The 18,540-nt window shown below is 38.8% G+C and overlaps 1 protein-coding gene across 2 annotated transcripts in view; it reads right to left on the bottom strand.

The window, feature by feature from the left end:
- Window positions 1-500: 500 nt before the first annotated feature.
- Window positions 501-18,540, bottom strand: part of KCNG3 (potassium voltage-gated channel modifier subfamily G member 3) — a 66,963-nt gene continuing 48,923 nt past the window's right edge. For both annotated transcript variants that reach the window (XM_004005995.5, XM_027966894.3), the window contains exon 2: window positions 501-17,061. In XM_004005995.5, coding sequence (XP_004006044.2) covers window positions 16,416-17,061 — 646 coding nt within the window. In that variant the 3' untranslated portion in view covers window positions 501-16,415. The remainder of the gene's footprint in view (window positions 17,062-18,540) is intronic.

Here is an 18,540-nt window from a genome sequence, read left to right as displayed (position 1 = left end):
TCCGTCCATGGGATTTTCCAGGCAAGAGTACTGGAGTGGGGTGCCATTGCCTTCTCCACAGTGGGGCTAGAGCAGCACCCAAATCAGAGGGGCCACTGGAGTACAAGAATGTCAAGAATGGGAGTGTGGGGTGTGGGCAGGGATCACACAGAGAGACCTGGGGTGGAAAGGGGAGGCGGGGAGGGTCACACAGCCTTTCATTAGGAAGACTAAAAGGATCTGGCAGCAATCTGGACCCCTGAGAACATACTCTAAACAAGTACCGCATTTAGAAGGTATAACCTCCAAGGCTTTTTATTCAACTCAACACATATTAGGTGCCTACAGGTACCCATTGTCATTGCCTGGACACTTACCTCATGTAGAGCACTGATGTTCTTACCATAGAGAGGCGCAGTTAAAAGGGAGAAAGAGAGAATGTGAAAGCAAGCCAGGGAAGATCTAATGATTGATTCAAAGCCTCACGACAGTAAGAAACGTTGTCACAGTCAGGAGACACCTTTTGTGCTTCATCACCATTAGTTTATTGCAAAGTGAAGTTTGGGTTCAAAACAAAAGGGAAATAAGTCTACCAAGAATGAATTACATTAACCAATGAAGTCAACGGCAACAGATAGGAACAATTTAGTACCAGCTGTAGGTGGTTCTCAAAGTCAGAATTTATTAACTATCAAATGGTCAAGCTGTACAGGTTTTTTTTCAGATGTATGTATAACATATGTATATCATAACAAAGTTATTAATAAAATATTTCCTCAGGGACTAAAGAAACTACTAATTAAATAGTTGATGAGCATTTATAGATACTATTAAAGATCTGACATAAATATGTAAGTCATGGAGCTGAATAAGAAAAGCTATGATCCATATGATTGCATACTTTACTAATTCCAAATTAAAGTAGAAAACAAAATTATGCCACATAAATTGAGCTGATTTTAAGAACCTTTTTATTAGAAGATAAAAGTGACGTCCATTTAAACCATCATTCCTGAAAGAGATACTAAATAATAAAATTATTACCTCAAATCCCAAACTATGATACAAACTTTACTATCCAGATTACCCTGCCTACTGGTTGGCAGTTCATCTATCCCTCCATCATACAGGCAACGGCTATTAGCGATGAGACTTAGCAGTAGCTATGAATACACAGCAGAGGTATAGACCACATGGTAGAACGGACATTCACACAGCTCTGAATCACTACTCTCATTGAGAATAGGGTCGATGAAAATAATGGTTAAAACCAACAATTTACCTGTTCAGTCATTTGCTATCTTTAGCAGTAAACGTCACACTACACTCAGTATTTTGTCCATAAAATTTTTATGTGTCCAAGGTATTTTTTTAATCCAGGTTTAGATTATTAACAGTGAAAAAGCATTCATCTCCTTTTTTACTTCCATGGACTTGATCAGGCCACCATTCACCAGGCACACAGAAATATGAATAACTGGAAAGACAATTTGATGGCAGACTGTTTGCAAAACAGGAGCGCTCTATTTTAAGGCAAATATCTTTATCACATATATACACAGCAGTTTATTCATTGGCGAACTTTATCATACGACAGTACAAATTCAACAGAAAAACTGAGGTATAACTTTACTTAACATAAATACAAATGTCAGAACGTCTAAAGACATTTTCAATGTGCTTAACATATTTTACCAAGAACCAAATAGAGAATTCAGAATTCTTCTCCAAGTTCTTATATGTCCAGAAATACCCAAGATTCTGAATTCTAGGGGAAAAAAATACTAGAAATAAAATACTCTAAAATCTTCCCACTAAGGCTCTCCACATAAGGCTACCTTTGATATAAGGCTACTTCACCTTGGTCTGAAAATAGCAAAGATATGCATCAAAATTCAAGCTACTCTGAACTGAAGAGAAAGGACTTGGTCTCATGAAGGATGAGTTTACTGACCAAAATTAAACTTGGGCAAAAAGCACATTTTAAAGTACATCAAATGAAAACATTTCCCATCATTTTTTAACATAAAGCTGAACTACTGTGATATAAAAATGACTGAATCTGTATGACAGTTTTTAGGGCAAAACAGACATACATTTACCTTTACATAAATAAGTGAAATATAATCCATAACTTGGTATGTATATTTTTAAAATTCTACATTCTGTGACCTTTACAAAAGGAGTTCTATTCTTTACTTTCAAGTTAGAAACAGTGTAACAGTTTATCTTTGGATATTTCCAGTCAATGGCTGTATAAAATGAGAGATAATACAAGTATAAGTCATAGGCCATTTGGTGCATTAACATGTAAGCCATCAGCCTGGAACCCTAAAAGCAAAAAAGTGATAGACTGATAGCACACATAAAGTGGAAAAAATATACCCCAGGTTTCTGCTCTAGTCCAGAAACTTACAGTCTCTAAGTACTTTTAATTACTGAGTAGTCTGATGCAATGACATTCACTGAAAAAATCTTATTACTAACTGTATTCACATTAAAATGTTTTCCTTACAATGCAAACTGCAGTATTCATTATGCCTAAATACAAAGGTAAGTTAATGACAAGGTAAAGTGTTTTTTAGGTCTGACAGAGCACTCATTTCCTCTGTCAAAGTCCAAGTGATATTAAGAGAAAAAAAATTCTACTTATTTCCACCTAATAATTTAATTAAATGCTTAAAGATACTGTTCTAAAGGAAAGTTCAACACGAACTGCTTATTAAATTTACAAATTAGGCCAAAATAAGAGAAACAAAAATGGGATTCAAAAAATAGACTATGTAACTGAAAAAATTATAACAATAATGACAAATAACACCCCAAATTTGGAAAATTCAAGCAAAACATTGGTAACCTCATTCTTGATGGCACATAAATACAGGAATTTAAGACTGTGGATGGAAAAACAGAAGCTTCCATCAAAACAGGTACACACAGAGTAACCAGAAAGAGTCACACCCTGAATTCCACATCCACAGTGATGGCAGTTGTCAGCTGGCTGTGGAGCCTTCTGCTGATTCCTACAAGAACAGGCACAAAGCACCCTCGAGTTTTCACTGGCACCAAACTCAGTTGCTTCTCTGAAAAAATGTCCTGACATTGGTTAATAGCAGAGGGTGGGGGAAAGGAGTGGTAAGAGTAAATATCAAGTTAAGTGCTCCTTTGTGTGAAGGAATCTAGAAACCCACTTATTTAGTAATCAACCCAACATACCACCAACTTCAAACACTTGTACTTCTAAAGACAGCCACAAACCCGCCACTTCCTTTGTTTTTTCAGTCCCACTCCCTCCTCAGCCCACTGCTTATTGCTCCACTGGACCCTCCTGTGTTGCTCACAGGAGGTGTCTTAACACCTTACCAGCCACGACTCCTGCCCCCAGGTCCATCCTCACTCTCGTACCCGCGGCTGATCACAACCGCACTTGCAATTTTGGCTGAGCTTTTTCCTTCGAATACCCCAGACAAGACCAATCACTAAGTATCTGCTCCCGCCTGTTCATCACATCCAATCAGCAAAACACCATAGACGTGTTGGCCCAGGGTGTGGCTCAGGGCAGTGGCTCTGCAAACTGTATAATGGCGCGTCTCAGGGAAACCGCCCTGCCCTCAGCAGCATCCCCCACCTAGAAAGACTGCTTTCCCCAAGCCTGGAAAACCACTCTCCAAGCTGGGTGATGGTAAGGCTAAGCTAATTCTACTCTGGAATTTGAACAGGGAAAAAAGAAGAGGATCAGTCAGTGGAAATGAACAAGTGGAGAAGTTCCTGGGAGAGAGGCACAGATGCCACTCTGCTGAGAGTGATGGCAACCCTAAGAGGTAGGAGGAGAGACATCAGAACGGCCACACTCCCCCAGGCAGCTGCTGTTGCTTCTTTACAATCAGTAACCCCTACCTAGGACTTCCCAGGTGGTTCAGTGGGTAAAGAATCCACCTGCAATTCAGGAGACACAGGTTCGATCCCTGGATCAGGAAGATCCCCTGGAGAAGGGCATGGCAAAAACCACTCCAATATTCCTGCCTGGAGAATCCTCATGGACAGAGGAGCCTGGTGAGCTACAGCCCATGGGGCCGCAAAGAGTCAAACATGACTGAAGCAACTCAGCATGCCCTCACAACTCCTACCTCTGGAGCCTACATTCCCTGTAAATACTGCCAGTTATACTTTTTTTCCTCTCTTAGCAAATTTTGTTTCTTAGGATGACCAACAAGGGTCAGAGATTTATTTTCAGAATGCTTAATAAAAGTACTAAGCAAAAATAAAAGAATTATAAAACATTAGTACATTATTTCTTGTGAAAAATTGCCATAATTTTCATTCCTCTATAAATTTTAGGAATTGTGGCTATTATTCAAGCATTCAACGAGTAATAATTGGAAACCCTACTATTTCTAAAACAGTTAAGAGTAGTACTGAATACATTTGTGGGAAAGTAGACCTCTCTCTGAAACCTTTTTTCCCAGACATCTTTAGTAAACATGTAACATTAGAGATGTAGTGTGCCCAAAATCTTGGATCATAACTCCATTAGGTTTGATATTCACATTTCCATTGAAGATTATTAATATTCACCCAGCACATTCATGAGATTTATTTAAAATGCAGACATTAACCAAAAGTCTTTAGGGCATATGTATAAGAGAACTTATTATACTATTATGTAGTATTTAGTCAAATACTACATTAGCAACATTACTCATGAAAAAATACTCTAGTAAAAGATAGTCAGACTTGAAAACTCGACCTTGCCAAGTAAGCTTCCAAACTATTTGGGGAAGTGCTGCTTACAAATACACTGAACTTTTCTCCAATTATTTTCCTAACATAATTTCATAGAGGAATTACAAAATGATTATAAGGATAGCAAGGGATTATATTTTAAAATCTGGGCTTACTCTTGGTGTAAAGGACCCTCAGAATAGGTCTTCTGAGCACAACAGGAGACTTTTTTCAAAGGGCATCTGCCAGGGTGAGGGCAGCTGACAGTCATCCCTGTATACCCCACAAATCAGGCAAAACTCCTGCTACCCACAAAAAAAAAGACTAATAATAATAACAGCTTTCCTACAGCAGTACTGCAGGTTAATAACTATCAAGTGTTGCTTTTTAGATGGTTTCCTCCCCATCCCAGTAATTCAGTGATATTTGCACTTCCTGTAAGAACTAAGAAAAGATGCAGATTTAAACACACTAGGAAGCTTTTCCATACTGTTCATACTGTTCTTTTCATACTGTTTATGAGGTTCTCAAGGCAAGAATACTGAAGCGGTTTGCCATTCCCTTCTCCAGTGGACCACATTCTGTCAGACCTCTCCACCATGATCCGCCTGTCTTCGGTGGCCCCACATGGCGTGGCTTAGTTTCATTGAGTTAGACAAAGCTGTGGTCCTAGTGTGATTAGATTGACTAGTTTTCTGTGATTATGGTTTCAGTGTGTCTGCCCTCTGATGCCCTCCTGCTTATTTAACTTACATGCAGAGTATATCATGAGAAACGCTGGGCTGGAAGAAGCACAAGCTGGAATCAAGATTGCCAGGAGAAATATCAATAACCTCAGATATGCAGATGACACCACCCTTATGGCAGAAAGTGAAGAGGAACTAAAAAGCCTCTTGATGAAAGTGAAAGTGGAGAGTGAAAAAGTTGGCTTAAAGCTCAACATTCAGAAAACTAACATCATGGCATCTGGTCCCATCATTTCATGGGAAATAGATGGGGAAACAGTGGAAACAGTGTCAGACTTTATCTTTTTGGGCCCCAAAATCACTGCAGATGGTGATTGCAGCCATGAAATTAAAAGACGCTTACTCCTTGGAAGAAAAGTTATGACCGACCTAGACAGCATACTCAAAAGCAGAGACATTACTTTGCCAACAAAGGTCCATCTAGTCAAGGCTATGGTTTTTCCAGTGGTCATGTATGGATGTAAGAGTTGGACTGTGAAGAAGGTTGAGCACCAGAGAATTGATGCTTTTGAACTGTGGTGTTGGAGAAGACTCTTGAGAGTACCTTGGACTGCAAGGAGATCCAACCAGTCCATTCTGAAGGAGATTAGCCCTGGGTGTTCTTTGGAAAGACTGATGCTAAAGCTGAAACTCCAGTACTTTGGCCATCTCATGCGAAGAGTTGACTCATTAGAAAAGACTCTGATGGTGGGAGGGATTGGGGGCAGGAGAAGAAGGAGACGACAAAGGATGAGATGGCTGGATGGCATCACCGACTCGATGGACGTGAGTTTGAGTGAACTCCAGGAGTTGGTGATGGACAGGGAGGCCTGGTGTGCTACGATTCATGGGGTCGCAAAGAGTCGGACACGACTGAGCGACTGAACTGAATTGAACTGAAATGAGGAAGCTTTTCCATCACGGTATCCTCCAAACAGGCAGAAGAAGAAAATTGCAAGGGTTCTAACCCTGACTGTTCAGGGAGATAGAGCTGCCTTTATCAACACCCTCTGGCATTCTCCTAGGACTCCTATAACATCCAAGTCTGAGAAGCAAAACGTCAGGTAATAAAAAGGCATTAAATTAAACCAACCGACAGAAACAAATTATCTCTTGTGTCTGTATGTCTCTACATCTTCAGGCAATTGAACACAAACTCAAATTAACTTGGATTAATGAAGAGAATCGGTTTAATAGCCTTAGAAACCATTAAATGTATATCAATTGGCAAACTGCAAAAATCATCAACAAGCACTTCTATGGCTTCAACCTGAGTAGCATCCTATATAGATTTAGAAACTCACTTCAAGAAAATTTCCTGACACAGTACAACATCTCAATTCACAACCAAATCTGTCTCTTTCTTCATTAAAACACATTGTTAGAACCCTACACCCTTTCGTGAAAAAAAACAACAACAACAAAAAAAAAAACACTTAAGAAACTAGGAATACAAGTCCCTCAACCTGATCACAGGAATACTAACATTATGCTTAATGGTGTAAGACTAGATGTTTTCCCTCTAAGGTCAAGAAAAAAAAAAGGATGTCCATTCTCACATCTGCTATTTGACATTGTACTATAAGTTTGAGCTAGGGTAATTAGGCAAGAGAAAGAAAAAAAGGAAGCATAAAGTTAAATTCTCTCTCATTGCAGATAATATTATCTTATATATATATATATATGGAAAACAAAAAAAAACAAAACTAATAAATAAGTTTAGCAAGGTTATAAGATATAAGATCAGTACACAAAATCAGTTGTATTTCTATACACTAGCAATGAACAATCTGAAAAAGAAATTAAGAACACAATTCCATTTATAATAGCATCAAAAAGAATAAACACTTAAGAATAAATTAAATCAAAGCAGCACAAGACTTGTACAGTGAAACCCATAAAACACTGGAAGAAATTAAAGAACACTTAAGTAAATGGAAAGACATCTTATGTCCATGGGTTGAAAAACTTAATATTGTTACAATGGAAAAACTCCCCTAACTGATCTACAGATTCAATGCCATCTCTATCAAACTTCCAACTGCTTTTTTTGCAGAAATGGATATGTTGATTCTAAAGTTCATATGAAAATGGGAGAAACCCAGATAGGCAAAACAACCTTGTAGAAGAGGAACTCACATTTCCTGTCTTCTAAACTTACTACAAAGCTAGAGTCTTCTTTGTGGTTTTGGCATAAGAACAGACACGTAGATCACTGGGAAAGCACCGAGAATCCATAAACCCACAAATCTACAGTTATCCAGTTTTTGACAAGTATGCCAATACCACTCAGTGGTGGAAAGAACGGTCTTTTCATCAAATGATACAGGGACAACTGCATATCCACCTCCAAAAGAATGAAGTTGGACCCCTATCTCATACCATATATAAAAAATCAACTCGAAATGGATCAGAGGCCTGAAACTAAGAGAAAATACCATAGAAATTTTAGAAGGAAACATAAGAGTAAATCTTCATTGCCTTGAGTTCCTTAAGATACAATACCAAAAGCATAAAAGGCAAGAGAAAAACTAAGACTGGGCTACAGGAAAGTGAAAACATGTGTACTGCAAATGATATCATTAAGAAAATGAAAAGACAACTCTTTAGTCTGAGAGAAAATACCTGAAAATCACGTACCTGATAAAGTTCAATATTCAGAATATATAAAGAACTCTTAAAAGTCAACAATTAAAAAAAATTTTTTTTAATGGGTAAAGGGTTTGACTAGACCTTTCTCCCTAGAGGGTAGATAAATAATCAATAAGCACATGAAAAGATGCTACACATTGTTAGCTATTAGGAAGATGCATACCAAAATCACAGTGAGATACCAACTCATACCCACACTAGGAGGCTGTTATTTAAAAAGAAAAAAGAAGAAGAACAAGGAAAATAACTGTTGGAGAGAATGGAACCTTCATATATTGCTAATGGGAATATTAAATGGTTCACTTGCTTGAAAAAACAGTATGAGAGCTCCTCAAAAAGTTAAACATGATGTTATTACCTTGATTCCTGGGTTGGGAAGATACCCTGGAGAAGGGAAAGGCTACCCACTCCAGCAGTCAGCCTGGAGAATTCCATGGACTGTATAGTCCATGGGGTCTCAAAGAGTTGGACATGACAGAGCGATGTTCACTTATCATATGACCCAGGAATCTCATCCTGGGTATATACCAAGAAAATGAAAAACATACCGTTCACACAAACCTTGTACATGAATGTTCATAATAGCATTGTTCACAACAGTCAAAAAATAAAAATAACACAAATGTCCATTAAATGAGAAAAGGATAATCAAAACGTAGTATATCCATACAATAGAAAATTATTCAACAATAAAAAGAATGAAGTACTGATCCACGCTACAACATAGATGAATTTCGAAACATTACGCTAAGCAAAAAAAGACAGACACAAAGACCAGGTTTCCATTTATATGAAATATCCAGAATAGGCAAATCCCTAGAGACAGAAAGCAGATTAGTGGTTGTCGGGAGATGGGTAAGGGAGGAGTGAAGAGTTACTGCAAAAGAGTACGGGGTACATAAAAATGTGTTAGGATATCCCTGGTGGCACAGTGGATTGGAACTCACCTGCCAATACAGGGGACACGGGTTTGATCCCTGGACCAGGAAGATTTCATAAGCCACAGGGTAAGCCCGTGCACCACGACCACTGAGCTCGTGTCCCACAACTACTGAAGCCCGTGTGCCCTGGAGCCCATGCTCCACAAGCAGAGAAGCCACCACAATGAGCAGCTGTGCACCACAATTAGAGAGTAGCCCCCGCTCACCGCAACCAGAGAAAGCCCACGCGCAGCAACAAAGGTCTAGTGCAGCCAAAAATGAAAAAAGAACTGTTCTAGAATTAGAACATTTGGTAGTGATGGTTACATAGCTCTGTGACTATTCGAAAAACTACAGATTTACATACTTTAAAAACGATAAATTTTATGGTATGTGAATTATATCTCCAGTTGTAAAAAAACAGAAAACCACGCACATTGTTAATACCACCTTATATTTATTTAGTTCCACTTTTTAACTCCCATGAGGCCTGGAGTGCTGCGATTCATGGGGTCGCAAAGAGTCGGACACGACTGAGCGACTGAACTGAACTGAATCTTCCCAGATCGCCTAAAGTTTATCAGCAAAACCACAGTGTTAACAATGCATCGATCAATTTAGTCAAATATCCTGTAACTATTTCTCATTCTACTTTCCAGCCCCTTGCTTGCCCCTTGGCATGGTGAAGACATGCTTAACCTCACTTGTCCGGTTTTAAACAGAATAGGAAGTGAATTACTAAACTGAGAAAGGGAAAGGCAGAAAAGATTTAGAACAAATAATAAAAAGAAGGTATTCGTCCTTTCACCTCCAGCTACCCCTCAGAAAACTTTTTAGGGAATCAGGAAATCACATTCTTCTATTAGCTGACAAAAATTGTCATTAAGTCAAATGCTATAATTCCTCAAATCTGATTTCATACATAGCTGCTATTCAATAATTTGATATGAGTCTGATCCCCTTGCAAGTATGCTCTTCATAAGAGACCTCACTCTTACATATATAAAAAGTCAAATCTAAAAAACACATAGATCAGGAGATAGTAACACAATAGACAGATGAGTCACAGGTTAAAAGAATTCCCTACTTGAATTCCTATACACATCCATTACTATGTATATGAAATATGATGTTTAAAAACTTTTTTTCATACTAATGTTTGGAAACCTACTTATTATAAAAAGTGGATGCACCTTATTATTTGTTGCATGCTACAATGTTCCTATCTCTGCCATGCACTGGAGCACAGACAAGTGCATTAATAAAACTGTATTTAAGAAAAAGACACAAACATACATACGTTCAATTTCTTTCTGATCTTTTTAAACCGAATTGATTGGAAGAGCTAATTAAAAGTGATTCTTAGGTAAGCCGAAGTTTTCAAGAAGGGAACCGTGACCCATTATTATAATTTTAAAACTATACTATTACATAATTTGAATTACTTATTTTTTACAAAAAAAAAAACCCACAACCTTCCACTGGTAAAGATTATTGAATCAGTAAAAATACAGGTAAGAATTTAGGCAGTTTATCTCAAAGCAAAAAGTCTAAACTTTCCACTTCTGTCTGATGAACAAAAAACAAACAGCCTTTCACACAGACCTGAAAGCTCAGCATTATATTGATTTCATAATTTTGCATTTTACTTTCAAACATTTCATATGAAAGAGTGGCTATGGCTAAAATAAATGAAAGGAAACACATGCATCGCTATGGGCACACACACACACTTCTCGAATATCAGAGTTGAGGACTTAAATTCAAATACTGCTCTCCACTAAGGAAGTCAGACTCTCCTGTACTCTGCATGGTAGAGAAGGAAAGCATGGAAATTCAATGGACCTGCAAGATAAAACTTATAACACACAGTTAAAAAGCCGTATATTAAGTTAAACAAATCACTGTATTTTAATACAGCAAAAACCTCTGTCATTATTTACACTTCTTTAATGAAAAAGAAAAACAGAACAAAAAACACTTTATAACAATACACACCACAAATGGCCTCTACTCAGTCATGGGCAGAACTACAGAATTACTTCAAAACGATCAAAATAATTGAAGTCTAGAAGGGATAAAGTCTAAAGTATAAAGTCATGGGAAATTTTCGTCTCAGTTTCAATACAATGTTGTATAAAGTAAACAAAAATACTATTCCAGACATAAATGACATAGCATTACTTAGTGCTGGTAGGTGAACTCCAAATAATATATATTCCCTCTGGCTTTCATCCACTAAATGTATATTGGGATAGTTTTGATATTTTAAAATATAAATCAAAGGATTCTCACCAAAGATATGTAAAATTAATTTGTTCAAAATTAGGATAAGACAGTTGGATGGCCTCACCAACTCAATGGACATGAGTTTGAATAAACTCCAAGAGCTGGTGATGGACAGGGAAACCTGGCATGCTACAGGCCATGTGGTCGCAAAGACTAAGCGACTGAACTGAGCGACTGAACTGAACTGGTAGCATAAATGCAGATTATCCAATTCAATTCCTTAACAAATAATAAACTGACGATTGAGGCGCATCAGTAGTCAAAAGTTCAAGTGCTTATTAGGAATGTCTGTGAGCTTCCCTGGAGGCTCAGCAGTAAAAATGACAATGCATGACAATGCAGAGGACAGGGGAATGTGACTTCCTTACTGGAGAGCAGTATTTGAGTTTACACCCTCAACTCTGATACAAGAGAAGTGTGTGTGTGGCCATAGCTATGCATATTTTTCCTTCATTTATTTTGCAACGTAGGAGACCACCCACAACGTGGGAGACTCAGGTTCAATCCCTGAGCCAGGAAGATCCACTGAAGAAGGATGGCAACCCAGTTGAGTATTTGTGCCTAGAAAATTCCATGGGGTCGCAAGAGTCAGACATGACCTAGTGACTAAACCACCACCACAATACCACTTCAAAATCTCAGTAGGTGAGGAATGTCGGGGAGAACTGCAAAAATCCCAAAGTTTAGGTATAAGTGTGGAGTTGGTAAAGGCAAAATAAAAGTTAATGACAGAATGGGACAACGTAGTCATGCTTATGGGTGACATCTCACAAGTCTATGGCAGGCTCAGCTGCATGGGGCAGCAAATTATTAGTTTACTTACAGGGTCAGAACTGACATGCCCAGTCCTCCAAGTACAGCTGGGTCTGGAAAAGCAGGAAGCAAAACACCATATGAAAGCATGCTGAACAAACAGAGAAGTGTACGAAACCTTCCCTGACCAAAGTGGAATTTTTCCCGAACATTCCATTAATGCTTCAACCCATGTTACTTCCTCTTCAGCTCTGACATTTCTCAACCTGGCCCTTCTAAATAATACAATGATAAACTATGAAATAACTGTACTTATTTACTTACATGTGAGTAAGTGCACAACTGTGAAGTTTTCGCAATTTAAAAACTCTATTGAAAATCTGAGTTCCCTATACACTGGTTCCAAGCCTTCCTTCCTGACACGCAGAGCACCTAAAAGCAACATCTGATTTTTATATGACCTACAAAAAGGACCCCAAAACATTTTTAAGAGAAATCCTTCATGCTTTCTGATGTTACAATAAAAAAACAAAGTAAGTCCAAAGGGTGCTGAATCAAAAGTCTGAAAATCAGGTTTCTGAGGCCTGATCTGACACTAGAGTGACCAACTGTGCCAGATCACCTGAGACTAAGAGATTTCTCAGGATGGGAGCACAGTTAGTGCTAAAACCAAGGAAGTGCCAGCCAAACCAGGGCTAGCTGGGCTCACTGTGGGTGATGATGGCTAAATCACAACCCACTGGGAGCAAAGTTGCAAACATTTGGATAGAATGAAGGATGCAGAAAGAGGCAAGGTAAACCAGAAGGCCTCCAGGGCCCTTTAGTTGTCATTGATTACAACCCTATGAAATATTTATACCAGGTTTGATTGGAATGTACATTGCATACCGTAAGTGTACACTTAGGTAGGGTCAGAGGTTACTGGGAATATTTTGTAAAGCTATTCATTAAATTTATTAAATTTGGAGCTACATAAACATTAATAATAAAACAGAGCTAGGAGTTTTTAGTTTTTTTAATTTTCATTTCTATAGCAAAGAGGAAAAATAAGCTGCTTCTAGAAAATACCAAGCCAACAGAGAAAATTCTTCCAATATCCACATCCAGCTTAACCCCATTTCTCCTCTTCCCAAATCACTGGAGACCTAGGACATCTAGACGAAAGTTTAAAAATAGAACATATTATTTTGGCTTACTGATAGCCACTCTGAAAGAATACATTTCCACATTTTTAAGAAAGTAAGAACTTAGAAACATGTTTTACAAGTAACTATAAAACCCTACAGAAAAGTAAAGGCAACTATAGCAACCAGCAATAACAACAGAGTCGTAAAAGAAAAAAGATAAGAAGATCTTGAATTGTTAGAGTATGTTCACTTTCAAATATGTTCCCTAACTTTGGAACTTTAATCCTGAAGAATCCCACTTCAGAGGATAACAAAACAAATTATATGTAAGATCAAGTCACATAAGCTCAGGGGTGGTAAAATGAGAACAAACATTTGGACTTCTTCTTTCCTCCTCGGGCATTCTAATTTAAGATAATATCTGACTTACTGGGACTAATACAGGTCCTAACAAAAGCATTTCTGCCATGAAGATTCAGTGATGAGAAATCTCTGAAAATACAACTATGAAAGAATTGCTACTCAGTTACTATTTTTTAAGGCAATAACACCAGGGAAGCTTATAAGAAAATGTCTTCAATCTGAAAATTTTACAATATCCATGATATATACTTTTTTCAGTCATGAATGAACTAGTCTACCAGGTCTCATCAGCATCTTAAGTACAGCGGTGGCTGAATCACCACTAGCATTTATCTACCATGCTCCTTTATGAGAACTGGTCCTGTGAAGTCTGACGTCACCAAGAGATTTCTTACTAGTTACTTCAGGGCAGCCTCAAAGTATGCTTGCTCCGCACACACACAACCAGGCACGTGTTTCCCCTTGCCTCTTCCGAAAGTAGTTTCTCTTCCCAAATCAGTCAACAGTTTGCGCCCAAGTCTATCACAGATGCTGTGGGGACATGAAGGTGTGTGCAAGAGAGGGGATCCAGGCCTTCGGGATAGTTAAACTTGACTTGGGGAGATAAGACATATTCTCACAAGGAGTTCCCAGTGCCAGCAAAATGGACGGCTGTCTTATTAGGAATATGGGGATGCTATCACTTGCCTATTACTTGCATAAATGACAAAGCTTTCATCAAAATAGGTAAGAAATCCATGCTATCTATTTCAAATATATTGGAGTACAATGAATATACAATAAACAAGAGTCTGAGTATGTAATAAGTAACATACCAGTGTGCGATAGTAGAAAAGATGGGGCAAGAGCCCTGTTTAGGGGGTTTTGTTTGTTTTTGGTCACACTGTGGGGCACGTGGGATCTGAGTTCCCTAATCAGGGATTGAACCCATGCCCCCTACAGTGGAAGCTCAGAGTCTTAATCACTAGACCACCAGGGAAGTCCTGGGATGAGAGTCTTAATGACCAAAATGAAGTGAAGTCGCTCAGTCGTGTCCAACTCTTTGCAACCCCATGGACGGTAACCTACCAGGCTCCGCGGTCCATGGGATTTTCCAGACAAGAATACTGGAGTGGGCTACCACTTCCTTCTCCAGGGGATCTTCCCAACCCAGGGATCGAAGCCGGGTCTCCTGCATTGCAGACAGACGCTTTACCGTCTGAGCCACTAAGGAATCACCTAAACTCAGGAAAAGAAGTCAGGGAAAAGGAACAGTTTTGCTATTATTACCTCAGTAGTAGCAACAGCAAAGGAAAGTGGCTTCTCAAGGCTTTTCTTGAAACCCAGGGGTGTGTTAAGAATAAGCTGCTGGACTAGGTTCTCAGAGGTTTTAATCCTAACTCCTTCACAATCACATTCTCTCTTGCCCCAGTTTTTTACCTGTACTACTTAAGGTTTGAACTAGATGATGGCTAATATTCCTTTAATGAACACTTCTGGTAACCCTTTCTTTGATAAATATATCCCCTTTCCATCTCCTCTGCTTTCCCTCCCATCCCTACTAAATTACAATGTATAATATTAAATTATTCATGAATCAGTGACTTAAGTTTTTTGTGTTTATATATTGCCGGCTTTATGGCAAGTGGTTAACAAAGCAAAATTCTAATTCAGATTGTTAACATTATCAGTTTATATTATCTAGTCCTAATAACCTAGCCAGATTAGTGTGGCCTATTACTCAATGTTGTTACAAGAAGTTTTGGCATAGCTATAATTGCCAATGGTGAAGACCAACTCAAATACTGATGTATTCATTGCGCTTAGCTGGTTTAAAATTGGCTTAGCTACACAGCAACCAAGAGTAAGAAAATGTTTCATTTCTTTTTTAAGACAATCCAGTGACAACATCTAAGTATGACTTTGGTATAAAATGGTTACATAAATATCCTTTCATCTTAAGTCTTATTAAACACATGGTGTTTAGTTAAAAAAAAAAAAGACATTAAGAGCAGAAGAAGATAAATATGAGTTGCAATATCAAACTATTTCTATTATCATTTTAATGTTGGAAATCTTATTTGGCTATCTGAATGTTAGGACAATTAACATCTAGTAACAGCAATGAATTCAAATAAAATGAACTCCAATAAACTGCTAAACAATACAACACTCTTTTAAGTCATTTCAAGACAGAGAAAAAAGAAATCCAAAATGGAAAAGGAAGCTTCCATATCATATTATGGTATGATAAGGTATGATATCATACCATATTATATTATGGTATGATAAGGAGAATGAGAGCAAAAATAAATCAGATAATTGAGAAATATGCTGGAGAAGTTTTTAAATGCTATTCTTGCTTGTATCTACTAGCTCCACTCTACACTTTAAAATTTGGCCAAATTTTCAAAGTATTTGTTAAACAGTTCCTGCATCTGACATATGTTTCCAGGATACTTCTGACATTGATATAAGAGATTATAAAACATTTAGAAATGAAAATGTTACTCTCCAACAAAAAACACTGTAACTTCCAAGCTTCTTCTGTATTCACAAGATGGAAAAACATTTGGAAAAGAGTAGCTTTCAGTTTTAAAATGTTCAAATAATATACTTTAAAACAAACACAAAAAGTGTAATTGTTCAAGGCAGGGAAGAGACAAGTCTAAATAAAATAAGATCTTAAAATTTATTCTAGGAGACATTCCCTTTCCTTTGCAGTCTCAATCTTCTTTACTCCATAATAAGTAAATTCTTTTATCCCTTCAGCTGGGAAGGACAATTTTTACTCCACCAAGGTGATGACAGGACCACTGCAGTGCTCGCCCAGCAAGAAACGCATAAATATGAAGTAGCGTCAACTAGATCAAATGAAGTGTGTGCAAGAATTGCTCTGCAATGCATTAATTTAGGAACTCAGCGGAGAGGCTCCTACTATATCTAGCTGATCTAAACTTGAGCTCATGGTAACACTGCACGAAGCTATGGTAGATAAAAGTGATAGGTAGCGCCAATAGAACAATTCCACTGACAACACAAACTCCTCCAAGAATTCTTCCAGGCACTGTGATAGGATACATATCTCCATAGCCAACTGTAGTCATAGAGATAATCACCCACCAGCAGGCAGCAGGGATGCTGGCGAAGTCCTTGTTGGATGTTTCCAGGTCCAACCCATGTTCAAGAAGCTGAGAAAGTGCACTAAAGATTGCCATGGCAACACAAATGAAGACAAGTAACATAACCATCTCTCGGTAGCATCGTTTGAGAGTCAAACCAAGTGTCTGAAGACCAATGAAGTGACGGGCCAGCTTAATCACCCAAAAAATCCTCATCATTCTAAGCACCCGCAAGGTGACTCCAGCCCTCTGGAGTTGAGAGTTCTCGCCTGTAAATACGGTCATTAACACGGAGATGTAATACGGTGTGATTGCCAGTAAATCAATGATGTTCAGAGGTCTCTTGACAAACTCACACTTGTTTTTGGAGACGATGAACCTCACGATGCACTCTGCAGTGAACCAGCCTATGCAGATAGCTTCAATTATCCTGTCAAGAGAACAAAAGAAGAATTGATCATTTTATTTTTAAGCATTTTAATAGCTCTTAGATTTCTTCAGATAGTACTACACTAACATACTAATTTAGTTACTTTTCCAGAAAACATAAAAGAACAGACCGCATCACCAACATCACCAGACCCACCAGGATGCAACAGAACAACAAATACTTCAACAAATGAAAATTGAACTTGATGAAGCTCTTATTAATATACAGCATGTAATACCATTAAAAAATTTGTTTGCTTATCACTAGTACTGTAGAAAAATCTATCTCTTACATGGTGGCCTGAAATTAACTTATACTCAGCTTGCCACAATACGAAATGTTATTCCATGAGGATAGTGGTTCTCTAGTGTGATGTAAGTTATTAGGTGAATCAGAAAGACATGGTTCCTACAGACAGTTTTTGATGATTTATTTCTTGGTAAATAAGAGTGAAAGGGCCTTGTCCAGTGCGTCTCAAGCCAGGAGGACTCCATCGCTTTGCGCTGCGAGGATTGCCTTGCCGGCTGCTGCAGGCCATCAAGCTCTACCTGCAGAGGCAGAGGCTGCTTCGAGACCTGCGCCCCTTCCCCTCGCCCCCATTCACTCGCTCTACGGGCATCAAAAGGCAGACACATCGAAGGCAGGGATGAAGGAGGATGCTGGAAACCCGATCGCGCAGAGAAGCAGCTGCTTCCTTCTTTTCCTCCCATCCCTAGCCTGTGGCTCCCGGCACTTACATTACTCCATCAAACACCCTAGAGCCACTGCTACTGCTGCTGCTGCTAAGTCGCTTCAGTCGTGTCCAACTCTGTGCGACCCCACAGATGGCAGCTCATCAGGCTCCACCTTCCCTGGGATTCTCCAGGCAAGAACACTGGCGCGAGTTGGCATTTCCTTCTCCAATGCATGCCACTAGAAGGGATATTTAGGGGGTGGGAGTGGACTTCCCTCACAGCTTAGTTGGTAAAGAATCTGCCTGTAATGCAGGAGACCTGGGTTCGATTCCTGGGTTGGGAAGATCCCTTGGAGAAGGAAATGGCAATCCATTCCAGTACTCTTGCCTGGAAAATCCCATGGACAGAGGAGCCTGGTGGGCTACAGTCCATGGGGTCGCAAGAGTTGGACACGACTTAGCAACTAAACCACCACCACCACCACCAAATAAGAGTGAACTCAAGATCATTTCCTAAAATGTGACTGTTATTTCTTTTTCTCTACAGGCTTGTGTGGGAGACACGGAATCTGAGCCTGCTTTTAGGCTTTGCAGGAATGCCAGCGCCTCCACCAGGAGAGCACCAGATCATGACCATCTCATCACGAGCGTCACAGTGGAAAAAAGGCTGAAGATTCCCACACTGGAGCAAAATAATCACTAGAATTTTCCCAAAGACCCAACAAGTTTGCTTATTCATTTTCCATAGCTGTTTTCATGCATCATGTATTTTTTTTAATATAAGGTCACATTTTACCTACATCAGT

The sequence above is a fragment of the Ovis aries genome, chromosome 3 (genome assembly GCF_016772045.2).
Source record: "Ovis aries strain OAR_USU_Benz2616 breed Rambouillet chromosome 3, ARS-UI_Ramb_v3.0, whole genome shotgun sequence".
Classification (NCBI taxonomy): Eukaryota; Metazoa; Chordata; class Mammalia; order Artiodactyla; family Bovidae; genus Ovis; species Ovis aries.
The sequence above is the reverse complement of the archived record's forward strand: the minus strand, read 5'-3'. Positions and strand labels throughout refer to the sequence as shown.